The 25,745-nt window shown below is 46.9% G+C and overlaps 1 protein-coding gene across 4 annotated transcripts in view; it reads left to right on the forward strand.

Annotated features, from left to right (window-relative positions):
- Positions 1 to 23,966, forward strand: part of BEND7 (BEN domain containing 7) — a 49,387-nt gene extending 25,421 nt beyond the window's left edge. Inside the window, exons 6-9 of one of the 4 annotated variants that reach the window (XM_062019930.1) lie at positions 2,144 to 2,369; positions 7,526 to 7,645; positions 17,193 to 17,243; positions 22,043 to 23,966. In XM_062019930.1, the coding sequence (XP_061875914.1) occupies positions 2,144 to 2,369; positions 7,526 to 7,645; positions 17,193 to 17,243; positions 22,043 to 22,104 (459 nt within the window). In that variant the 3' untranslated portion in view covers positions 22,105 to 23,966. Of the gene's footprint in view, positions 1 to 2,143; positions 2,370 to 3,067; positions 3,282 to 7,154; positions 7,294 to 7,525; positions 7,646 to 17,192; positions 17,244 to 22,042 lie in introns of those variants that run through there. The other 3 variants (XR_009820996.1, XR_009820997.1, XM_062019939.1) reach the window with 3 other exon arrangements.
- Positions 23,967 to 25,745: the final 1,779 nt, after the last annotated feature.

Raw genomic sequence — 25,745 nt, forward strand, 5'->3', positions numbered from 1 at the left:
AATCTACATAGTACAGCCTACTAAAAAGTCAGGGATTAAATCTAATTCACTGCCTGTTAATTTTAGCACTGCAAAAGCCTTTGGCATCCAGGTCTGTTTTAGTTTATTGCACACTAATAGTTTAGCCACCAGTTCCTTGTGCCGTGATCACTATCTACTAACAAATGCTTCTCCTTTTGAGAAATGGCATTCAAAGTTCAGTTAGGTACTGATTGTCTTTGACTGAAGAATAGTTTACTACTAAATGAAAGCAAGAGTAAATCAGCATTTTGCCTTCAAATTGTTTTGTTGATATACAAATTGATTCCTATATTAAACCAGCCAAAACTAAAATAATACTGACTGCTCCATGCTGGTAAGGTTTGAAATGTGCTTTATAGCTCTATTAGTGAGGATGGTACGTCTGCCCTTGGTGTCTTGTATCATCGAGGTCATCTTAGATTGTTGTCATAAGACCCAAGACCCAAGTACAGAACAGGACAGGATACCTTCATCACCATGACAACAACATTCTGGTTTTTGATTAACGTGAAGGAGAAATTTTCCCAGGTTGGAAACTTGTCCCACATTTATTTACTCTTGAAAATCTTTTTCTGGCACCAGAAAGTTTAGAAGTTACATATTAAAAAGCCACCTACATCAGAAGATTGTCAAATGTCAAATAGAATCACTCTGACTGTTTTGCTGGATCCAGCATTTTGAAAGTTCTCTGGGTAAAAACAGCTTTTCATCCAGAACAAGCTGAGAAACTCTTGTGCTTTTTAGATTTTTAAATTTTGGGCTTTATTACTATCTGCATGTTTTCAGATTCTCCGTCCTGGCTTCCTGGCATTGGAATCTTCAGTTTGATCACACAGTGCACATGAGTATCCAGTGTCAGAGTGTGCTTTGAAAATACCCTGCTTACTCCAAGTCTCTTGGAGTCTTGGAGCTCCGAGTCTCATGGGAAAAGAGTTACACAGCCAAACCCTTCTGAGATTAGCAGCCCTTTCTTCTTGTCTAGACTCAAGACATTTGCAGGTGATTTGATGGGAGATGGCATTTGCTTTTGCTCTGTAAACACCTTTGAAAACACACCATCGCTGGTGGATATATTTTCATGCAAGGGGAGAAAAAAGAGCAAGTTATTGGAACAAGGCTGTAGTGTTATCTTCTTTTCTCACATCATGACTACTGGGGGCTTTTTTTCCCTCTTTGCCAGCTTCCAGATAATATCTTTCAAATGTTGGTTTATTCATGATGTATCTTCATTCTAGATCTGTAACTATTGTGCACAGATGTCTTGTGTAAGCACTGTGTGGTAATCACAGAAGAAAATACTGCAAGTATGCTTTGTGTAATTTCTGATATGTACAGACAGGGGCAGCAAAAAGACTCTTAGTAAGGGGACTTGAAGGCCTTGATCTGCTTTGGCCCGCAGAGTACTTGAGCTGAGACTCTGGTGAAATACAGGATGATTTTGTTACTTCTTCCCATCCATTTCATTTTCAAACAGTCATGTAAAACCACTGAGGTTTTTTGTGCTGAAGTGAACTGTCTATCTACCATCATCCTCTTCTAAGGATATAGTTATGAAAAGGAGGGAAAAGTGGATGATGAGCAAGTGCTGGCTCCAAGGCTGACCTCAAACTCATCATCCACTTCTACTCACGTGAGCTGTATCTATGCTGGAAGCTCTCTTGGGAAGCCACGTGGAACAGGCTGCGAGCCCCAGTTTGTGCAATGTCTGGCTGCCCCACAGCATGCTCCCTCACATCATTTGGCAGGAAAACACATCCATAAAATGGTTAGATAAATGTCCCAAAAGCATCCTGTAGGAGCATTGCTCTGGGGTGATCCTCTGGTTTGTCATTATTATCCGATATTGAAAGGTATCTCTCTTCTTTTTGTTAGCTGTATGCCTAGCAATAATGCCAGTAATTGTTAACCATTACAGTGGCTAGACATGAGGGTGATTATTTGATTTGCCTTTTAGGGTGCTTATTCACTGATGAAGTTTGATTTCAACAAAGTAGGCTGCTGTGGTACTGAATAGCTGCGGAAAGTACTCCTGGTTTGATGAAGTGATTGTAAAGTCTCACCAGATGCGTGATTGAAGCCTTTGAATGTTCGTTTAATTAAAACATTTGTATTCTTTTGGTAGCCAGAAGTGCAACTTGCAGAAGGCTTTGATGTCTTCATGCCGAAATCCCAGCTGGACTCTATCTTATCAAACTATACTCGCTCAGGAAGTCTGCTCTTTAGGAAGCTGGTCTGTGCATTTTTTGATGACAAGACTTTGGCTAACTCTTTGCCAAACGGCAAAAGGAAAAGAGGGCTCAACGACAACCGGAAAGGACTAGACCAAAACATTGTGGGTGCAATAAAAGGTATGGGGTTTTTTTGCTTTCTTTTGTGTATGTAATTAGAACATATTCTCAGCTAAAGAGAGTGTGAGGGGATTAGAGTTTCTGACGTGTGTTGGATCTATTAAAATATGCGGTCTTATTTTTATTCCCTTTCATTCAGTTGTTAAAAATAGCTTCTACAGGGACAGCTTGTGTTAATTTTAAGCCAATGATCCTTGTTTCTGATGTCAGGCTCTAAGGTTAGAAACTCAGTCTTCCTATAAGAGGGTTTTTTTTCCTAGATATCAGAGATGCAAAGTAACCTTAATGACAAGAAACACAATGACAGTGTAACTGATCTTCTTCAGTCAAAACTCCAAGCCTTGCATTGCATTTGACTGTGTCTGCTCTGTAAATAGTTTAGGAGTTAGTGGCTGGATTGTGGGGAGATGGAGAAGATAATACCAGGACTGAGATGAATTTGATGCTTGTAAGAAGGGTGGTGGGCCTTCTCTTGAAGGAGCAAATTGCTTAGTTGGTGTGAAGATCCTGCACGAGGTGATTTTTCTTAGTGGTCTTCTAGCTTCCAGAAGAACTCATATACTTTCAAACAAACGAAGAACTAGTGTTAGCCCAGAGATTCTGAACTGGATTGTAGTATTTTACAAGCTGATATAGTAGGGAAAATACCCTGGTTACCAAAAGATGGGCTGCATTGCAAACTAGGGCTTATTTTATAGGCTATGACTCATCCTGAGGTACAGATTGCTAACCTAGGAGACATGCAGCAATGGCAAGACCTTCTGTAAGGCCACTGGCAGCAAAAAGAGGCAGGAGAACCTTTTATAACCACCTCTGTGACCACTTTTGGCCTCCTCTGCCCATGCAAGAAAGATATTGATATACTGGCTTGAGTCTAGTGGAGGGCCACCAAGACTTACAGTACTGAAGCAGGTAAGTGGTGAAGTATGTATGTGAAATGACATCTGAGGAGAGGCTGAGAGAACTGGAGAGAAGGTGATTCAGGAGAAACCTTATTGCTGTCCACAACCACCTAATGGTATGGTGGAGAGAAGATGGAGCTGGGTGAAGAAAAGATGGAGTCAGACTCTTCTCAGAGGCACAAGAGACGTTGAACACATGGAAAATGTCAACATGATATAAGGAAAGCTTTTACAACATACAGATGGTTGAACAGTGGCATAGGAGCTCAGAGAAGCTGCAGGATCTCTCCATCCCTGGAAATATTCAAAACTTGACTGGCCACAGTCCAGAGGGTCATGATCTAGTCGATCATGTTTTGAGCAGCAGGCAGGACATGGCTCCAGAGGGCTCACTCAATATGTGCAGTTTTGCAATAAAGTATATGTTGCAGCTATGTCATAGTTCTAATACATGTTAAAAAGTTGCTGGCAAACTTTCCCACAGTTACACTTATATTAGGTTTAGATCGTAAACACTTTTTTATACCTTCCTGTTCTGAGCTCAATAATCTGCAAAAACCCAAAGCTGAACTCACTCCATCTGTATCTCTTTCCTCCTTAAAAGCTTTAGTAATAAGTTAACTGGAAGAAAAAGGAGTTTAAATACTTTCTAAAGAAACCTCAACTCTAATTTGAGCAGCACTGTGATAAAAGGAATGTTTTTCAGTAGATGCAGCAGCACTGTTAGAGTAGCAGTCTGTTACACAGAGAAATGTTTGTCAGTAACCAAGCTTGTAATACTGGAGCAAATGCCATGGCTTGGTTTAACCTCTTCCTTGTGTTTGAGAGAATGGGGGGAGTTGTATTTCCAACAGATAAATTTCATCTGCGATGGTGTTACCAGGTACCACTGTAATAAATAACAGTGATCTTTATTGGCATTGACAATATTGCCCAAACACTGATGCCTGATCCCTGATAGGGGAGCCCATTCCTAAAAGCTGTGATGGAACAAGATGCCAAGGGCTGACATCCTCTGGATCTTTCCTCAGCCTGGCTCCAATAGCCCCCTTCTTCCCTCCAAAGAGCTGGGTTGTCAGATACTGTGGTTTCATTTATTCCAAGACATAACTGAGCCAGTATGAAATCTCCACAAGAACAACGTCATGTTGTTTGCATTATTATCATTAGAACATTCCTCTACCACGTGCCCACATATCCTTTAGTGGCACTTTTAATCCTTTTCCATGACAGAGATACAAAAGTGGAGAATAAGGCTACATCCATGACAAAAAACAAGCAGAGAACTTAAAGGAAGGACTGTTTGCTTTAAAATCATTCTTCCTGTCTGAAAACATTTTAACTGCCATCCTTACAAGTATTTGAATGTATCTGCAACAAGATGATTAGCTGGGGAGAAATTCTCCCTTTTTACTCTGGGTATTCAGTGGCACTTGTTGAATCAGTTGCAGTGTTTCTCCTGGGCAGTTAGTTTCCCTTGTGAGTTGCAGCAGTCTTTCACTCAGAGCTGGGGGGAAAAAAAAGATGAAAAACCAATCAGAAGTGGTTATTTTTCCTTTGTGTTGTTTAGTAGAATCCAGCCAGTGAAGTTCTTCCCTGCAGAAGGCAATGAGCTGTGTTCAGACATGTCACTGTGTCCCTCAAGAATCCATAATGGGACCAGGACTGTTTATATCCTTACCAATGACATTGCCAGTGGTTTCCAGTGCACCCTCAGGAAGTTTACAGATGACCCCAAACTGAGTGGTGCAGGTGATTTGCTAGAGGGAAGGGATGCCATCCAGAGGCACCTCAGCAGGCTCGAGGAGTGAACCCATGTGAACCTCAGGAGGTTCAACAAGGCCAAGTGCCAGGTCCTGCAGGCAGGCAGGAAAGAAAGCTGGACGTGATGTGGCAATGTGCACTCACAGCCCAGGAAGCCGACCATGTCCTGGGGTGCATCATAAGCAGCGTGGGCAGCAGGTCAGGGAGGGGATTCTACCCCTCTGCTCCACTCTGGTCAGACCCCACCTGCAGTGCTGCACCCAGATCTGGGGCCTCAGCACAGGACAGACACAGACCTGTTGGAGCAGGTCCAGAGGAGGCCATAAAGATGGTCAGAGGTCTGGAGCACCTCTGCTATGAGGAAAGGCTGAGAGAGTTGGGAAAGCCCAGGGAAGAGAAGGCTCTGGGGAGACCTTACTGTGGCCTTTCAGTGTATAAAGAGGGCATATAAGAAAGACAGAGAGAGACATCTTACCAAAGCCTTTGATGACAGGACAAGGGGCAGCAGATCTATACTGAAAGAGCACAGGTTTAGGTTGGACTCTAGAAAGACTGGGGAATTTTTATGATGAGGGTGTTGAGACACCGGCACAGGCTGCCCAAGAAAATCTGTGGATACCCCATCATTGAAAGTGCTCAAGGCCAGGTTGGAGGGGGCTCTGAGAAACCTTATCTAATGCAAGATATCCCTGTCCATGGCAGAGGTGTTGGACTAGGTCTTCAAAAGTCCCTTTCAACTCAAGCCAGTCTTTGACTCTGTGATAGAGAGGTTAATACCATACAGCTCAGGTGGACTAGAAGGGGGAGGTCCCACCTTCCTGCCTCCTTCCTTTTGCATTCCCAAGCCTTTTTCTCCCCATTGGGGTTCCCAAACCACACATCAAGCAGCAAAGCTTTTTTGACTTTTGTTCAAGAGAAGAACAAGCAAATTAGAGAAGAGAAGCTCTCCCAGGCTGCCAGACTGTGGATTCCTCTGCAGGCACCAGTCACCATTCCCAAGGAGGCCCCTGCAGTGGTGGCCTGGGCACAGCCTGGTGTCACAGATTGTCCCTAGGGCCTGGTCACAAGCAGGAACTGCAGTTGGTTGGTTGGGGTATATAGGAGTCTTAAGTCACTAATCAGGTTCCCATTGTATGAGATACTGTGTGGATTCAGAGGGAAAGACCATAGCTATTGGAAATGAGCATTGGCGGAGTGTGGGGCTGTATTCACCTCTCTGGGGAGCCCTCAGAGATGGTGTGACATCCTTGCAGAGGGTCAGGCTACAGAGGAAAGTATTTAGATATTGATAAGCATTGATAAGGTCCTTCTTCAGTCACTGAAGAAGGTCTCACAGGCCCCAGGTCTCACAGCCTTTCCTCATAAGAGAGATGTTGTAGTCCCCTCAGCATCTTGGTACCCTGTGCTAAATTCTCCCCAGCAATTCTCTATATCTCTCTTGAACTGGGGAGCCCAGAACTAGAGGCAGTACTGCAGCTGTGGCCTTACTATTGCTAATGCCTTTCATGCAGTGGTTTTGTGAAGTTGTTAGCATGGGAAGAGTTGTGCTTACTCTCAGTCTCCTTACACTCACCAGCTAGCCCTGTTTCAGAAGCATGTGTCTAAAAATACTGAAATGGTCCCTTTTTTTGTTGCACACTTGCCCATCCCATTTGTGTGACCCTTTTTTCTCAAGGATTATAAATTCCTTGAGCTGAGTTCAGTTTTCTCTCCTTGTTTTTCAGTCAGAGTTGGACACTGGGCTCTGAGACCCCTGCCCAAGACTACAATAGCAATAATAGTAACGTTTTTTCTGCTCCTGCCTGTGTTTGGTTTTTGCACACCTCTCAGCTGCCTAGTGGAAATCAATCTCTTCACTTTCACTCCATTGATAACTGCATATTGTTGGTGTGACATTGCCAGGTCTGCTGTAAACATGGAATTAAAGATAATGTTGACTCTCTATGTACCATTTTTACAAACCAGAAGACAGGACCTGCAGGATGGTTCTTTTCTTTCTCAATAATGACTGTTTTCTTTTTTACTTTTAAGTACCTTTATAAAAATTCTGTTCCATCTGGTTTAGCAGTGTGGGAAATGGAGAGATTTCCATGGTGATAGGGCTTCTTTCTTTCATCAGTTCCTTGGGAACCTGACCAAGAGGCCACCAAATGACCAAATCTACTTGTGTTTAGACGTGCCTGCCACATCAGTTAAAAGTACACTCTTGTTTTTGTGTGCAATTCATGAATGGCAGATGTCAGGTGTAGATCATTTCTCTGGGACAGCCTTTTGTAAGTACTGAGTATGTTATTACTGTGATCTTTATACACAGAATTGACCTCTGAGTGTTGAACTTGTGAAAACACTAAGCTGGACTCTGTTCTTGCAATCCTAAGTTTGGCCATTTCAATGCTTATTGATAAGTGGATAATCTGATATATTTTGGTTTTAATCCTCTCCAGCCTCCTTTTCTCCACATTTCAAAAAGATGCTATCTTTTTATTTCAGTCTTTACAGAAAAATACTGCACTGCTAACCATGTGGATAAACTTCCTGGTCCTAGGGACTGGGTCCAGATTCTTCAGGATCAAATTAAACTTGCAAGAAGACGATTAAAAAGAGGCTCAGGTATGTATAGAAATGCCAGAAGCAACATGTGAGTTTAAGATTAAAATCTTAGAGCTTTTGCATCCACACAAGTGTTTTTCTTTTTGACTGTACTGAGTTGTACATGCTCATACTATGAAAATCAGATCTCTACAGTTTTAAGCAGGTTTCTGTGTCAAGTACAGTGTTTCCTTATGTTTGGTATGGTAACAAGTTTAGGAGCTGTCTTTGCATCCAAGTTAACTTTGAGTCTTTCTCAAATGTTCTCTCTAATCCCTTTCCGTTAGCACCCAAACTCTTCTTCCTAGTGTTTGATGGAATCTGAGCCCTAAACCAGCTGATCCATCCAAGGTTGCAGGCAGAAGTTTTTAATTCTGTGTTATTTGGTCTGACAAGCCACTCACTGAACTGTTAAGACATAACCCAAATGACCTTTCCCTCTAAACTGCCTGTGTCTGGAAGGATAGATGAGTTTTCTCACCTTTCCTTGTGAAAATATCAGCATCACTGTAGCAAAAAAAACCCCAAAACACTCACCAACCCTGCTTGTGCCAGCAAGGTTCTGCAGTCCATGGGAGGGAGCTTGCCAGCAGTGAGTACCAGATAGTGTAGGCAGGGTTTTGCCCTCCTTGGGTTGGGATAAGGTGCTGCTTGGGGCTGGGACAGCACTGACAGCACAGAGCCAGTGAGCAATCAGCTCCAGTGCCCAGCAGCAACGTGCAGCCTTGGAATCCCCTGTGGAACTCATGGGAAAGCAGTACCACTGATTAAGAGAAATGTAATTACTCTATAAACCTTAACTAGTGTCCTTCCCATCTTCATGTTTCCTATCCTACAAGGAGCTTTCTCCATACAAAGCTTCATTTACCGTTCCTCATCCTCTCATGTTTTATTCCTGGCCCATCACTCCCTCGGAGCACCTGACACAGTTGTCTGGGGCACATCTCTAGTGCCAACATCCTTAAACACAGTCCTTCACTGCTAACCATGTTTAGCTGCCTGCCTTCTTCCCTATTCCCTTCTGCCCATCACCACAGTGAAGTGCTTTTGGCATCAGTGGGTTGACAGGATGAGGAACCTGACAGTTCCACAAGTGGTCCCTGTGGCTACCAGAGGCTGAGATGGCAGGAAATGTCCTCTCCAGCTCCCCATCTCAGAGAGCCAGGCTCTTCTGTCCAAAGCTGTGCCTCTGACACACACAGTTAGACTGGCATCTGAAATCATTCTCCACAATGTTATTAATGCCAGGAGAGAAAAGCGTAAGGCCGAAGAAAATGAGAAACACCCAGAGACAGAAATAACACAGGGAGAGGAAAAAAACCCACAGATGATTCAGTAACATAAGCTTCCCTGAGTCAAACCAGCAGGAGCCTTAAAAAGGGAGTTTTGTGCATGTTGTGGGAGAGAGGAATACAAGATAATATTGTTAAAGACAGTGTCGGATTGCTGGCGGTGTACATCAGGATTGCTTTCTGCCCCTTCCAGGGCTGCCAGGCCCCCCAGGACAGGAGGGTGGAAGTGGGACGTGGGGCTTCAGTAAGGTGAAGGATGCAGTGTGGGATGTGGGGAGCAGAGGGTCCTTGGGCTGTCTGCTGAAGATCCCTCAGGAAAGAGGACTGACCTAATTTTGTTTTGATTTTTATTTTCTTTCATCCTTTTTTGTTTGCTTTTCTTTGTGCCTCAGCAGGATATTAATTAAAATGACAATGACGTTCAGCTTTTGCCTTTCAAATGGGGCCACCTCCATCTCTGGCCCTTTCTCAGGGTGGGAGATTCTAGGCAGAGGATATTTTCTCTAAGCTAGCAAGACTGTGCAGGAAAAGAAGTGAAGCTGAGTACAGTGTGCCTGCAGAGGGAAGGTACCTTGTTCACTGGGCCGTGGATGAGTAGTGAGCAGCAGTGTACCTAGCAGCCCCCAGGTTTGTTTGCAGAAAAAAGTACACAGAACCTAGATGGGCAGAAAGGCTCTTTATTGTGGTGTTGAGTTTACTGGCTGTTCCCTGAAGCACACTGACAGGAGGGTACAGGCAGACATGCTCTTTACAATCACAGCAGTGACTGAACACACACCGCCGTGCCTGTCTGCACCTTACCGTCCACTGCCATCCCCACTGGTGGCTCGAGCTAACCCACGGGGCCTTGGGCTGAAGCACAACCTTTGTGATAGCAAAGCAGTAGGTATCACTGAAGAAGCATCTGGTCACAGTAACATCTTGTTGAAATAAGACCTGTTAGTACTTGTATGTTATAAGCATACAAGCTGATGAGGTGACAGATCCATCTAGTTCCATATTTTATGTCCAGCAATGGCTGGGAGCTGATGCCTGGGGAGGTCTGTGGGACCGAGGGAGGATGTTGTGATGTTTACTGTCATAGCCTGGCAGTCCTCAGCAGCTTCATCCTCATACAAAACTGTCTGGGAACTGTGCACATTGTTCATTATGAAGCCATACCAGAATTGTTAAAGCTGGCTGTAACTCGCAGAGAGCAAACCAAGAGGGGAGGGCAGGCATGGAGGGAGATTGATCTGCTACAGGGCAAGGTGTCCTGGGACTCCATGTTGCAAATCCTGGCTTTATAGAACCTGAAAACTGTGGCTATCACAGCCCTTGAGATGTGGGACTCCTCCAGCTGGGCTCTTGAGCTCTGCTAGTCCACGCATGGGATCTGGGAGTGCTGGTGAGCAGCAAACTAAATGTGAGCCAGCAATGTGCCCTTGTGGGCAAGAAGCCAATGGCATCCTGGGATGCATCAAGAAGAGTGTGGCCAGCAGGTCAAGGGAGGTTCTGCTCCCCCCCTCCTCTGCCCTGGTGAGGCCTCATCTGGAGTCCTGGCTCCAGTTCTGGGCTCCTCAGCTCAAGAGGGACAGAGAACTGCTGGAGAGAGCGCCACAGAGGGCTACCAAGATGATGAGGGGACTGGAGCATCTTCCTTATGAGGAAAGGCTGTGGGAACTGGGGCTGTTTAACTTGGAGAAAGCTGAGGGGGGAACCTTATCAATGCTTATCAATACCTAAAGGGCAGGTGTCAAGCAGATGGGGCCAGTCTTTTTTCTGCAGCACCCAGTGACAGGACAAGGGGTAACAGTCACAAGCTGGAACACAAAAAGTTCCACTGGAATGTGAGGAGAAATTTATTTGCTGTTGAGGTGAAGGAGCCCTGGCACAGGCTGCCCAGGGAGGGTGTGGAGGCTCCTCTGGAGGTTTCCAAACCCACCTGGACACATTCCTGTGTGACCTGACAGAGGTGAATCTGCTTTAGCAGGGGCTTGGGCTGGGTGATCTGCAGAGGTCCTTTCCAACCCCCACCATTCTGTGATTCTGTGTCTGCTGGAGCAGAGGCTGATCCCTCCCAAGGGTCCCTCATGTCCACACTCCCACCTCATTCTCTTTTAGTTTTGTATCCAGTTGCCCACTAAAACACACCAACTAGGTTTATGGTCATAGACTAAGTTGCCCAAAGAGTAAATCTGAGACAGTGTTAAGCTAAATTCACCCGAGACTTTGTGAGCCAACGTGTCTCCCTGTGCCTGATTGCACTGATTTATCTCCATCGGTTTCAAGTTTGCCTTAATGCACAGGCTTCATCTGGAGAAAGCTTAAGATGATCCATTTGTTTTACAGAAGCCAGGAGACAACTTTTTAGTCACCACTGAGTTGGGCTAAATTTTAACAGCAGAAGTATTTAAGGGAGAAGAGGCAGAGTTTTCCATCCTGCTTGCCTTCCCCTGAGCCCTTTAGTACGTCCTCTGGTTAGTTCTTCATTTCAAACCAGGCCATCAGAGAGTACATTCATGAGCAGCCCTCTGCACTTTATCCCATGAAACCTTAGTTGAGTCTGATAATGTAAAACCTGCTCTAATTTTCAGGAATGTTAATGATTTCAGAGAATTTTAGCAAACAAACAGGGTGTGTCTGCATTTCTATCTTGTTCTCTCCCAAGTGTTTCCAAATGAAATCATGGGCACTGGGTCATAGGTGCTGCTCAGCTTCAACCTTAGTTATCAGGTTTGGCTCATAGAATCATAGAATGGTAGGGGTTAGAAGGGACCTTTAGAGATCATCTAATCCAACCCCCCCTGCAGAAGCAAGTTCACCTAGATCAGGTCACATAGGAACATGTCCAGATGGGTCTTGAAGACCTCTAAAGAAGGAAACTCCACAACCCCTCTGGGCAGCCCGTGCCACTGCTCCATCGTCTCCTAGAGTTAGGGACAGAATAGTTCCCTACTTGGAAAGCTAATCAAAAAAACTCTTCAAAATTCTGCTTTCTAGCAAATAGTTCCCCTGTGTGGCTTTTGAAAGGCTGTTGTGCTAAGCCAAATAAAATTCATTTAAGTTCTGAATCAGTGACAATATTTTTCATAGCTAGAAATATTCTTTTTAAAGTTTATTTCTTTGGCTTTTCTCAGTTCTTTTAGACTGTTGCCTGACATCTGAGGCTTCAGGAGGGGTTTTTTTATTTGTTAGATCTAAGAATAAAGCTGTCACTGCCATTAAATTTTTATTGGCCTTGTTCAGTCTTTTCAGAATTTCACAAGCTGGCTGTCACAAAGGGGAGAAGAGACTGGGAGGTTAATGTTACAAACAGATGTTATAATTAAAAATCAAGAGTATTATCATATTCTTCACCCTGGGATACTGGTCCCATTTCATGCCAACAGCCCAGTGTGCTGGGGCACATCTTCCAAATACAAGATCTCGCTTCTCCCAGCAAAGATGCTGAATCTTTTTGGCTGCTGGAATGGGATGCAAAGTGGCCCTGAAAGGGAAGAAGTCAAAGGAAAAGGCTTGTGTGTAGGTCTTCTCTCAGGGGATAATGGAAAGAAGCTGGAACACAAAAAGTTTCAATTAAACATGAGGAAAAACTATTTCACTATTGAGGCAAGGGAGCCCTGGCCCAGGCTGCCCAGGGAGGGTGTGGAGGCTCCTTCTCTGGAGGTACTCAAGAGCTACCTGGACATGTTCCTGTGTGACCTGACCTAGGTGGACCTGCTTTGGCAGGGGGGTTGGACTGGATGATCTCTCTCCCTTCCACCCCCTACCATTCTGTGATTCTGTGAATTACAATGTAGTTTGCTTCGTAATTTGTCTTTTCACCCTGTAAAAGAGAGCATGGGTAGGTGGCTGGTGGCTTTGCCAGTGGCAGCACAGAGGGGGACAGCTGACCATTAGCACAGAGATCTTAAAATGGGTAAAAATCAGAAGGAACTCAGTCAGTGTTCACATCCCCTGTGTGCCAGACACAGCATCCAAGCCTTTTGATTGCTAAACTCTTGTCCATTAATAAGCAGCAGGTCAGGGGCCACCCATCTCCGGCGGTAAGTTCTTCCTCTCTCATTATGCTTTGAAGAGCCCCTGAGCTGTGATACCGCAGCAGCCAGCTCTTACAGGGCCAGGAGAGCTGATCCTGCTTGAGTCCTGCTCCTGAGGTGCATGGGCTGAGAGCTGCTCCTGCCAGGTGACTGCCCTGAGCCTCACCTGGGACCCTCAGGTTGCCTTGTCCATAAAGGACAAGGTGGCAGTGATAGAAAACAGGCTGGGATTTTTCAGGCAGGATTAAATGAAATAAATTACAGGCTGTGATGCTTCATCCTGGAACTGTTGTTTGAAATTAGCAGCACCTTCTTGCAGGGTAAAATAGAGGCAACAAAGGAAGGGCAAATGTGTAGCGTTTTCTGGAGATGCACCTTTTCTCCCACAGCCTTGTGCAAACTGCTGGTTCTGTTGTTTTGCATGAGGAGGGGTTTTTTTTGCTTTCTACATCCTTCTGATTTCCCTGCTTTGTGGTTTTGACACAACCTCTTGTGAGAGACTGGGTTGATTTTTTTGCTTAGCAATGCACACAAGGCCAGGAAGGATGTAGGATGTAACTCCACCACGTGGTACCGTGCTTTTGGAGCCAGTATCTTAGATAAAGACAGCAGCTGAGAGGGTTGTCAGACACTGGCCCAGGCTGCCCAGGGAGCTGGTGGAGTCTCCATTTCTGGAGATATTCAAAAGCTGTGTAGCTGAGGTGCTGAGGGACATGGGTTAGAGTGGGCTTGGCAGTGTGTGGTTAGTGATGGGACTTGATCTTAAAAGGTCTTTTCCAACCAAAATGAGTCTGTGATTCTATATTAAACTAACTGCTGCATTCATCTTCCCAGCCCTGAGCACACATGTACTTCTGTCCAAGGAGCAAACTAGGAGGTGTACATTGAGCAGACAAACCTGTACATCAGAAGCTAAACAATTTGTTTGGAAGAAAAAAAACCCCCATTCTGAGGAAACAACTACTAAGATTGTTTTGCAAGAGCTGCTGAGCTCTGTCTAAGCAAAGGACAGAAAAGGGCCTCAGAATTCCCACAGTAGAATCTATTCCTGCTTGCCTTGTCTTGCAAGCTGGCTCAAGACAAGTATACTTAAGTTTGGCTGGTAGTCTCTGGGTGTGGTTGTTGAAGGCAAACCTTCTTTTCTGCTTGGATTGACATGTGAGAAGCTGGTGGTTTACATCCATGTTAGGAGGTCAGGGTGTTTGGCATGCCTTTGTGTCATACTTCACCTGGAGCTGCGGTTACGCACCCAGTTTCATCAGACAGATGCAGGCAGCGGCTGAGAAGAGTGAGCAGGCTCTCCAGGCATCTGCTCCCATTCGCTTTCTGGTGCTGCCACAAGCATTCAGGTGGCAGTGTGGTCAGTTTGTAACTGGATCTGGCTGTGGTGACTGTAGAAGGTTTGTGCTGGCGTGAGGAGTGGGACTGGTGGAGAGCGGGACCTCCTCTGTCAGTCTTGTGCCAGGTGAAATGGGCAGGTGCCTTTGTTAGCAGCAGAGCTGCTTCTGCACGGTTGGAAGCTCAAGTCCTTACCTCTGAAAGTGAAGTCATTCCTAGCTTCCATCTGTTTCTTTCTGTGTTACTGCCTTCCTCTGAGTTCAGTTTTAGCCTGGTGTAAGGAGAGCAGTCAGAAAGGTAACGTCATCTCTAGAGCTGCTTCAAGAGCCGCTGCTGAGATTTCCAGAAAGCCATCCCTTGGGTGGACAGCCTAGTTGGCACCATCCTGGCATTGGCAGAGGGAAGGCTTTCTAGCTCATGGCCAGCACTCAGATCTGACTTCCCCCATTTTCAGATACTGGATCTCTTCAACTCCAGGAGACCAGTTACAGCATTGTGTTCTGTGTGCTGAGCAGCTGTGCTGCTGAATCAGCCTGTGCAGATGGTTCTTCGTAACACAGCTAGGAGCTGGCCTCAGCCTGTCACTCCAGATTCTCTAAGCTGTGTGTATCCTGTTGGCTGTTTCCCAGCTGCACATTTTACTGTGCTGTCCATTCCTTCCATTGCTGGGGGGCTGATCCACATTCAAACCAGCCTAGGTACCTCTTCCCATTTATTGAGCCACACATCCCTTCCAAAAGTCAAGACTTTTGCAGAAAGCTGTACCAGGCACTGACTTGATTTCTGTCCAGTGGGCCACCTTCCCTCAGAAAGTGGAGAAAAGGCATTGATTCAAAGCACAGGGTCACTTGCAGGTCTGTGCTGTGTATTGTCAGGGCTCTCCGTTTAAACCTTCTGTGGGAGGAGCACTGCTTAGGGCTGGGGCTTTTAGTTTGTTTCCTGTAGTTAAGTTTATTTTGCAAACCTAGGTGGACAGCATATGGCTAAAAGCTGAAGTGACATCCATGCACGTGGCAGAGAGAACAGCCTCTTGGTGGATCTGTGTTAAGAAACTAATGTGTTAGTTCTTACAATAAAGGCAACAACTTGACGTCCTCACCTGTAGAGCCATGGTAAAGATGAACCAGGACATTTAGCTTAGTCTCAAGTGGGAGCTGAACTAAACTGTTCAGTGCATCTGTAGCCTTGGTCTTATTTGATTTTGTGGATTTTGTGCAATGTCTGGCTGTGAGTAGACAAGGCAAGTGCAGAGTCCTGCATCTGGGGAGGAACAACCCCATGCACCACTACAGGGATTGACCTGCTGGAGAGCAGCTCTGCAGAGAGAGAGATCTGGGAGTCCTGGTTGATAATAAACTAACCATGCGCCAGCAATGTGTCCTCGTGGCCAAGAAGGCCAATGGCATCCTGGGATGCATCAAGAAGAGTGTGGCCAGCAGGTCAAGGGAGGTTCTGCTCACTGTCTACTCTGCCCTGATGAGGCCTCATCTGGAGTCCTGTGTCCAGTTCTGGGCTCCTCAGCTCAAGAGGGACAGAGAACTTCTGGAGAGAAGCCAGCACAGGGCCACCAAGATGTTCAGGGCACTGGAGCATCTTCCTTATGAGGAAAGGCTGCGGGAACCGGGGCTGTTTAGCTTGGAAAAGACTGAGGGGAGGAATCTTAACAGTGCTTATCAATACCTAAAGGGCAGGTGTCAAGAGGATGGGAACAGTCTTTTTTCTGTATCACCCAGTGACAGGACAAGGGGTAACAGGCACAAGCTGGAACACAGGGAGTTGCTGTTGAGGTGAGGGAGCCGTGGCACAGGCTGCCCAGGGAGGGTGTGGAGGCTCCTTCCTTGGAGGTCTTCAAGACCTGCCTGGACATGTTCTTGTGTGACCTGGTGGGGACGAACCTGCTTTAGCAGGGAGTTGGGGTGGATGATCTCTAGAGGTCTTTTCCTACCCCCACCATTCTGTGCCTCCATGACTCTGAGATGTATATCCACCACATGGCCCCTGTGCAGTGCAGTGGGCCAGTCCTTTATGAGCACAGCTGGTTTGCTGAAGTATGCTTAAAAATCCTGTGTTTTAAAGGCCTTAAATATCACACTGAAGTGCCAAAAGACAATAGCAGTAGGATTTTGAATAGGGCTGGTGTAGGTTAGGCAGGCCTGTACCTGACTTGGGGTTGACATGCACACTCCAGGGTACTGCAGTCTGACAAGTCACTACACATCTGCTGAGCCAAATTCACCATCTTTATGCATACCCTTGGCCTGTGGCAAAGAGATGAACAAATTAGGCTTTTAGCCTTCCTTCTCCAGGGGCTAAAGGAAGTCAAATGATCTTGCATAAGCTGCAGGCTGAACGCACGTGTGTACAGGAAGGCTGTGACTGCCCACGTGCCCGTGTGGTCACGTGCCCTCTCATTTGCACTGGGTGCCCACCTGCATCTTTGAAGACATTTTGCCCAAGTCAGCCTGTCCCCAACAACAGGAGCTTTGCCTGTGTTGCAGAAATAGGGGGATTCTCCTGTTCCCCCTAGGCAGTGGGTGAGGGGGGACTACAGCCCAAGGGGCTCTTCACCCAGGACCACTGGGCCTTCTCTCAGGTGATTCTATCAAATGATCACAGCCCCTTTCATCATCTGGCTATCCCAGAACCTTAAGAAGAGCGAGTGTTACTCCATGCAGTTGCTGGCACAACTGCTTCTTAATACCCAGCTCCTTCTTAACACCCAACTCCCTCTCCTCCCTTTGCATTTTGATTACCTGACCTTTTCCTGCGAGCGGTGAGTTTTGAACTGAGCACTAGCAAATTGCAGCTGAGGAAAGTAGATAGAAAATGCAAAATCACTCGGCACTCTGCAGCTTTTTAATCGCCTGCCCCTATTCAGTGCAAGTAATGAGATTTCTTGTTTATATTTGTAATCAGCAGAGGCAACTGACTGTGATGAGAAGACGGACATTTCTCTACTACAAACAGGTAAAATGCATTAAAATTGTTATCAGCTTCCAGCGTGTGTGTTTCTTTATTTATGGCACAGGAGCAGTTCTCAATAATCCTGGCTTGCCAGCTACAGGCAGGTAATTGCACACAGGACCCAGCTATCTTAAGTTTTGAATGGCCTATATTAAAAAACAAATGCATCAGGATCTTACCGTTTCCCCCTCTATTTCATATTCATAAAACCTCAAGGTTCATGATGGCAGCTGAGCTAATAAGGCCAGTAAGTTACCCTTCTTATGAGCTCATCCCTGGTATTTCTGGGAGGTTTTGTGAATTCTTATTGGTAGGGACAAGCACAATAATTTGTGTCATTGCATCTTTTCAGACGTATAAGGTATTAGCAATAATATCTTGGGTTCACAGAAGGATTGCAAAGATATTTATGTGGTAGTTAAGTGTTGGTTTACTTTTTCTTCAAGTGCAGCAGCCCTGCCTTAAAAGCCTGCCAGCTGCTGAGCAGCAGCTTCACCAGGCAGCTGTGAGGACTGGGAAGGAAGGTTTTTGCACCCTGTTGCATGTGGTGTTGAAATCAAGATGGGCAGAGGCTGAAATGTGAAGCACCCTCTCATTAAGTCAGTCCGTCAATAGGTGCCCTGGTGTCAGCTGAGCTGCCAGCCTCTGAGAATCCAGCGAGGCCAGAGGCTGGGGAGATGGTCATTTCCATGTAATTTCACCAGGATGCTGCCTGTTGTCCCCAAAGCCAAAGGAAAAAGAGGGAAGATCACGTGCAGACAATGGGGTCACGTGTTACGGTGCTGTTTGATCCTGTTTGACAGCAAAGGGTGGTTGGAGATCAGCGATGCTGTTGCTGTGAGGAGCAGGACAGGGCTGCTAGTGGGTTGCTGAGTGCATGGCACAGTACCTGGAGGTTAGGGGGGGAGGGGAGTACCAGCACTATGGCAGCATCTGTCCCTGGTGCAAGGGCTCCCTCATCTCTCTTGCATAAGGGCTGGAGAAGGAGCTTCCACACAGTGCTCTGTGTGCCAGAGTGGCAGCTGCCGACCGTGGAGCAGCATCAGCCACAGCCCCGCTGTCGCAGCACGTGCAGTTACTAAGGAGCAGGAGCAGTGGAGCAGTTGGGAGCACAAGCAGCTACAGTCCTGCTCTGGCAGGGCCCCAGAGGGGGCTGGGAGATGGCGCTGCTGGGAGCCCCCGCGCTGCCGCCTCGGCCAGACGCTGCAGAGACTTGGAGGGTACGGCTGTGGTAACAGATGCAGGAAGCTCTGGCTTGAAAGGTCTCTTCCAAGTGACATCCTGTTCGTTTCTTTTTGTCAGGGAGGGAAGCAGTTCTGTTGCCAGAGGACCCTAATAGGGGTTGCTAATGCCACGTGGTGGTATCTTTTCATTGCTCTGGTAATCATGTTAAGGAGCAGAGTTATCCGATTGCTGCGCTTTGAGCACGGGCTTAGATTGGACGTGAGGAAGAACTTTTCCAGTGAGAGGGTTGTTAGACACTGGCCCAGGCTGCCCAGGGAGCTGGTGGAGTCCCTGTCCCTGGAGACATTGCAAAGCCATGTAGCTGAGGTGTTGAGGGACATGAGTTAGTGATGGGCTTGGCAGTGTGAGGTGAGTGGTTGGACTCGATCTTAAAGGTCTTTTCCAACCAAAACAGTTGAATGATTCTGCAGTTCCTGTTGGTGTTGCAGGTCATTGATGGGCACAAGCATGCTGAGATGGTTGTGATAAAGAAGACAACCCCCTGTCCCTCCCACAGCAGGTCACCCCTGAGCTCTGCTGCCGGGACACCTTTGAGCATCCACGCCTGCAGTTTGTGAGCCGAGTTATTTGTCTGTGATGCAGGTTTCTCCATCCTCCTTGTGGCAGGGTGCCTGAACAAGCAGGGCTGCAGTGTGCCTTGGTGGGGGAGGCGACGCTCCCAGGCTGCCAGCCAAGCCTTTGGCTCACACCCCTCATTGTGTGTGTGCCCGTGCCTCTCCATAGCCCATACCCGGGTAATGTCACACTGTTCTTGGGAGCAAAGGATTTAAAGAGATACACAGATGGTATGAGGGCAGTAATTACATACAGATGCTTTTTGGCAAGAAGTGGAGCAAAAGAGATGGATTATAACTTTTCCAGAGGTCTTTCCCTGCCCTGCTACAACTGGTTTTATAAAAGGGTGTTACTGACAGGTTCTTTAACTAGAGAGCTTTTGTGTGATTTGCTCAGCTGTCTTCTCTGTTTAGCTGGAAAAATCTGTGGGGAAGAGCCTCTCTGTGTTTGTACAGTGCCTGGTGCCATGGGCCTGGGTTGCAGAGGACAGCTAATATCAGATAAAAAAACCACAGCCTCAAGTTGTGCCAGGGGAGGTTTGGATTGGACATTAGGAAAAACTTTGTCACTGAAAAGGTTGTCAAGGCCTGTCTCAGGCTGCCCCTGGAGGTCAGGGAGTCTCCATCCCTGGAGGTGTTTAAAAGCTGTGCAGATGAGGTGCTGAAGGACATGGGTTAGTGGTGGTTGTTGCAGTGCTGAGGAAACAGCTGGACTTGATGGTCTTAAAGGTATTTTCCAACCCCAGTGACTCTATGATCAGTGGTTAACCTGAGCTGGATTGCCTGGGAGGGATCTGGCTGGGGAGAAGAGGTGTGGTGCAGAAGGTATGACAGCCAGCAGGTGATTGTTCTCTTGGTCTTCAAGAATTGAACAAACTTGTGAAGTGAAAGTACCCAGAGTGAAATCTTTGAATCAACAATAAGTGTTAGTGCCAAAAAACGCCAGGGATAACTCAGGTTTCTTTAATCTGCTTTTCCTGCTCCAGTGACATTACAAACAAGATCTGAGTCTGTGTGGACTAGTGCTGCAGAAATGCCTCAACCCGTGCATCTTCAGATCACAGCCCGTGGCTGACACTTCATTTGAGACACCTCAGACAGGAGGGTGGCTGCTCTCAGCTCTCTTTGTCATGGGTGGGAAGGGAGAGAAGAGGATGGATGTTCCAGAGAGAAGGTCAGGTGTGCTGAGGTGGTCTTTGGAGGTGTCTCTGTGTTGGTACCATCAGGACAGGGCTCTGAGCACAGTTAATTGCTGTAGACACCAGGTTCAAACCTGCCCCTCAGTGCCCACAATGGCTTTGGAACTGAACAGCTCCCTAAAACAATGGAGCTGGTACATCCCTTGTAAAACTAAAGAAGGCTTTTTTCCCCAATTATATTTTAGCACTTCTGAGCAGAAATGATGCTCCTGTTTTAAAATCACCCTCAGTGCTACGAGGGCCTTTGCTTTAAAAGCTGTTGATGGAAGGGTGTTCAGAGTAAATGGGAAGAACTGTGGCAGTTCAGCGTGCTGGGTACTGCGGTGCATTGACAGGTAGATCTCAAGAAAGTACTACAAGAACTGTGTCTAACAAACCTTGCCAAAGCTCAGGTCTTCCCCAGTACCAGCTTTGGCACCTTCCAGAAGCTGGAGGCTGTGTCCAGACCTGAGCTGAGACACATTAGACAGCTCCAGGGGCAATTACCACGGGCCGAGTGGAAAGAGTGATTAGTTTCTCGGTGACACAGGAGCCTGGGAGATGTGAGAGAGATCTTTATCAGGATGAAGATGTGGCAGCTTTTAGAGTCTTGCTCTAGAAATTGGTGTTGTGAAAGGCTGGTCTTATTTTGGACTACAATGTACACTGTTCTTAAAAACAAGAAACAAAAGGCATAACCTGTAAGTTGTGCCTGTGGCAACAACTATCAGCCAGCTGCAGCACCCTTATGTTGCATCCTCCTCTTGAAAATAAGATGTGAAAGCTACATGCAGCCCAGGCCCACAGAGAGCCCTCCTCACACCCATGCTCTGCTCAGAGCTGGTTTAGTTTCTCCACGCTGGGGTTAATTTCAAGATGAGAAAGAGTTTTGATATCCCTAAAAGGAGCTGAAACACTCACATCCCAATCCTCGGGTCCAGGGGTGATGCAGCTTTGTGAAAAGATGAGAGCAATCTCTGGGTAAAGAAACAGATGATAAGAAAACAGCAACGATCCAATTCTATCTGGGTTGTCTCCTTTTCTCTTGAAATACAATATCAAGAAAATGAAACTTTAAAAAAAAGAGAAGAAGAAACCCACCTTTTCAAACCCTTAAATACAAATCCTTTATTGTAATATAAATCTTTATCCTTTCAGTGCGTGATTGTGTGAGCCTTCCCTTTTCATTGGGTTGCATTTGCCTCTCAGGCTGATTGATGTCTGTCTCCTGTTTGCCCTGTGTTCTTAGCACTCTCGTCGTAATTCTTCTGTCCATCTTTCATTGTTCTGTTTAGAAAAAGCACATCCTTAAAGTGCTTTAAGAAAAGATGGGATATAATCATACCATGCCCCTTTTCATATATATATATTCTCCTATATGTATTTAGACTGCTGTGGAGTGGTGGAGTGGGGTTTTTCCACCCCCCAGAGAAGATCCCAAAGCACATAACTCAGTTTAAAATTCATGTGGTGCTTTTTTTTCTCTCTCTTCTTCAGAAGGGAAACTTCAAAGGGGTGAGCATGGCAGTGCAGTCTGTGCCCGAGACTGAGCTGGGGGGAGCTAGATGGTGTGTGAGAGAAACTTTGCTGGCAAATTCTGTGTACACTGAAAAAAACAACCCCTATTTAATTGGCTTTTCTTTAGCCAGTTGAGCTGTGCTCTGAGTGGCATTCAGCTGCCTGCCTGCACAGTTCAGCCCCAGCACACGTGCGAGCTACAACCCAAACATGTCATTTCCATCTCTTTTAAAACATTGGAAATGACAGATTTCGTGAGCTTTTGCCATTTTGTCACCCATTTCCTCCAACTCTTTTCTTCCTTCAGATCACCTTTTCGACACCACAACGGATCATCTGATAGACACAGGCTTAGATTTTTCAGCTTGACTTTCAGGCGGTGCAGCAGCGTTTCAGGCGGGTGGCAGCATCCCCTCCTCTGGGTGATGTTCCCACGAGTGGAGCAGGAGCAGGAGCCCACGGGCACATCCTGGCCCTTCCCCCTTGGAGCTGGTGTTGTTTCCTGCCTCTGTCGTGTCACCTCAGACACCGAACCCGACGCATTGCGTCCCTTCTCCATCGTAATGAAAGGTGATTCCCCTCCGTCTCCGATGCGCTGTTCCACGAGCGGGGTGACCACTCTGAAGACATTGCTCCTGCCTCTGTTTTGCCTCCGTGATTGTGTTTTTCCCCGTGATTGTGTGCTCGCCAGCAGTGTTTTGTCTTTAGCCACACAGAGGTGAATACACACAGCCAGGTGACTCTTCCCCTCCCTGGGGGTGGCATTTCGCTCCATCACAAAGCCCAGGGGCTCGATGACCATTTGCCTCAGCGAAGCCCTTTGCTTCTGCAGACCCACTTTCCCTTCCCTGGCTGCTGTGGCCAGTCGGATGCAGCTGGGATTAAAAAGCCCTCACTGGATTTAGCAGAAAACGAAACAGGTTTCCTCCCAACGGTGCCCAAGTTCCTAATTGTGGCAAGGAAAAGCTGTTCCTCAAACCATTTCCCCTACATGCTCCTAGTGGGGTGCTCTCGAGCACCTTTGTAGTGCAGATTGCTGGAGGTGGTCATTCTCCCCCTGCTTTTCCCCCCACCTCTATTTCCAGATACGTTGGTTTGCCCATTTCCAAGAAGAGGGTCTGCACACTGTGATTTTCAACCACTGCCCTTGGCAACAATATTCACCTGGGTGTTTTGAAAGAAAAAAGTCCCCTTGGCACTCTGTGGCTATCTCAGCAGCTGGGTGAATTGATGAAGAAATTGCACTAGCCTCTGGGACGCTGAAAGGGTTGGTCCTTTCAGGTCAGAGCTCAGCTGAAATCGCACGTGGCCCTCCATGCAAATCTTCACTTCTGCACCTTTCATCAGCACTAAATTCACTTTAAAAATGGTGGGGAAGAAGTCCAGAAGGTCTTACCTACAACATCTCTCAATCCCCAGGTTGTTTGAGCACGTTTCCTGCAGTTCCAGGGACAGCTAGACAGAGCCTTTACCTTTGTGTTTCCTTCCCTCTGTTTATTTTAGGTACAGCTTTCTTTTTTTTGGGGGGGGGGAGGTGGAAACTGTTTGGCCTTTGAGTGTCTCAACAGAAGTGCTATTACAGAGTGGGATGGCTTTCAAAATATTTACTCTCTTGGGGTTAACGATCCTAAAGCCTGTTTCTCAGAGGTGGCCAAACACCCACAAGTAACACCGAAGCCAACGGGAAGCGCCTGTTCCCTCAGCACCCCAGAAACCAGGCTCCCAGCCCTTCCCCACCCGCCTGCCAGCCACTGTTGGAGTGACCACGTTCTCTCTGAAACTGTGGAATGGATTGAATGTGCACTGCAAACCTTCAAATGTTGAGTCTTTCCCTTCCTTGGTGGCTGGGGGCTGCCCGTCGTGTCCGTATCGTAACCCTTCAGCAATGGAATCGGCAGTTTGTAAGCTTGGAAGATTGCATTTGTGTTTACTTACTGTGACTACTGCTCGGACTTTCTTCAGAGATCTTTTTATAGGGTTTGTTAGAAGAAAGAAAACAACAACAAAAAAGAGAAATCATTCCATATTTAGGTAAAAACATCTCAATCTTCTGTATATATGTTTTATTAATATGTAAATATTTAGATATTTTTAAATTGCTATTGTTCTTAATAAAGCGACAAGGGACTAGTTGTGAAATGGTGTAGAACGTCGTGTCGTGTCATCGATCTCTGGGAAACCCTCTTTGTCAGTTCAGAACAGAAAACCTACAATAAATACCTTTCATTGCATGTGTGTCCCTGTGTTCTGTGCTGCATTCCACTCTACTCTGCCCTGCTGAGGCCTCATCTGGAGTCCTGTGTCCAGTTCTGGGCTCCCCAGCTCAAGAGGGACAGGGAACTGCTGTAGAGAGGCCAGCGCAGGGCCACCAAGATGATCAGGGCACTGGAACATTTTTCATATGAAGAAAGGCTGTGGGAACTGGGGCTGTTTAGTCTGGAGGAGACTGAGGGCAGATCTCATGAATATTCACAAATATCTAAATGGTGGGTGTCAGGAGGTTGGGACATCCCTTTTTTCTCTTGTATCCAGTGACATGACAAGGGATGATGGGATGAAGCTGGAACACAAAAAGTTCCACTTAAATAGAAGAAAAAACTATTTCACTGTGAGGGTGACAGAGCCCTGGCACAGGCTGCCCAGAGAGGGTGTGGAGTCTCCTTCTGTGAAGGTCTTCAAACCCACCTGGACATGTTCCTGTGTGACCTGATCTAGGTGACCCTGCTTCTGCAGGGGGTTGGGCTAGATGATCTCTAAAGGTCCCTGCCAACCCCTACCATTCTATGATTCTATGATTTCAGAGTTGATTGATAGGTCATATAACTCAGGGAAGTTACCAGGTCAACTACAGAGTTCCCCCCACAATACCATTTGTGCAGCTGGCTGGGACAGAAGCCACGCTGCCTGCCAATCACGGCCACGTCTATATCCAATCGCCTAATAACTCTTGAGCATTAAGTGCTGATATGCTTGAAGTCTAATTTTAATTGAATTAGGTGCCTTTATAATCTGCACTTAAAAGGTTAAGCTGTGCTTCTATGGAAACAACACACAGGAAGGACAAACCAATACTCACAATTTGGAGCAGCTGCAGAGATCTGTGCTTGGTAATTTATTATCACACCCTCATCCACTGTTGTTTAGCCTTAGAAAATGTTTCCTGCAAAAACATGTTCCTGGTAATCTTCCATCAATTACAAGGAGCCAGTGAAGTGAGAGAGTGGCTCACCACACCTTTTCTGCTTTATATAAGGAGCCCTGGGGGATAAATTGCCTGTAAAAAGTCTGGTGAGAGCTTCCTTTGCGCTTCGGTGGCTGTGTGACGGCTGCGGCCTGAGCATGGTGGCTGCGGCCTGAGCGCGGCCTGCCCCATGTGACGGCCGAGTCAGCGCCGTCCCGCTCCCCGGCTGAGTGTGGGGACAGCAGCTAACCCGCAGATCACAGGAGCAGTTGGGCTGGAAGGGACCTTTCGTTCAGTCCCACCTCCCCCTGCCGTGGGCAGGGACAGCAGCAGCCAGACCAGGCTGCTCACAGCCCCATCCAAGCCAGCCATGAACGCTGCCAGCGATGGGGCAGCCACGGCCCGAGCCAGGGCCTCACCACTCTCAAAGGAAAACGTTTTCCCTCATGTCCAATCTAAACCTACCCTCTTCGGTTCAAAATTCCTGCCCTGTCACTACGTGCCCTTGTACAAAGCCCCTCTCCAGCTTTCTTGTCAGGCCCTGTGGGTACTGAAAGGGTCTTATAAGGTCTCCTCAGAGCCTTCTCCGGGCTGAACAACCTCCACTCTCTCCGCCTTCCCTCACAGGAGAGGTGCTCCAGCACCTTGACCATTTTCATGGCCATCCCTCCCCTCTTCCTTCCCCAAGACCTTCTCTGCAGGGCCACTTTCAATCTCTGCATCCCCCAACCTGCATCGATACCGGGGGTTGCCCCAGCCCAGGTGCAGGACCTTGAACTTGGCCTTGCTGCACCTCAGGGGGCTCACACTGACTCACTCCTCAAGCCTG

The sequence above is a fragment of the Colius striatus genome, chromosome 1, assembly GCF_028858725.1.
Source record: "Colius striatus isolate bColStr4 chromosome 1, bColStr4.1.hap1, whole genome shotgun sequence".
NCBI lineage: Eukaryota > Metazoa > Chordata > Aves > Coliiformes > Coliidae > Colius > Colius striatus.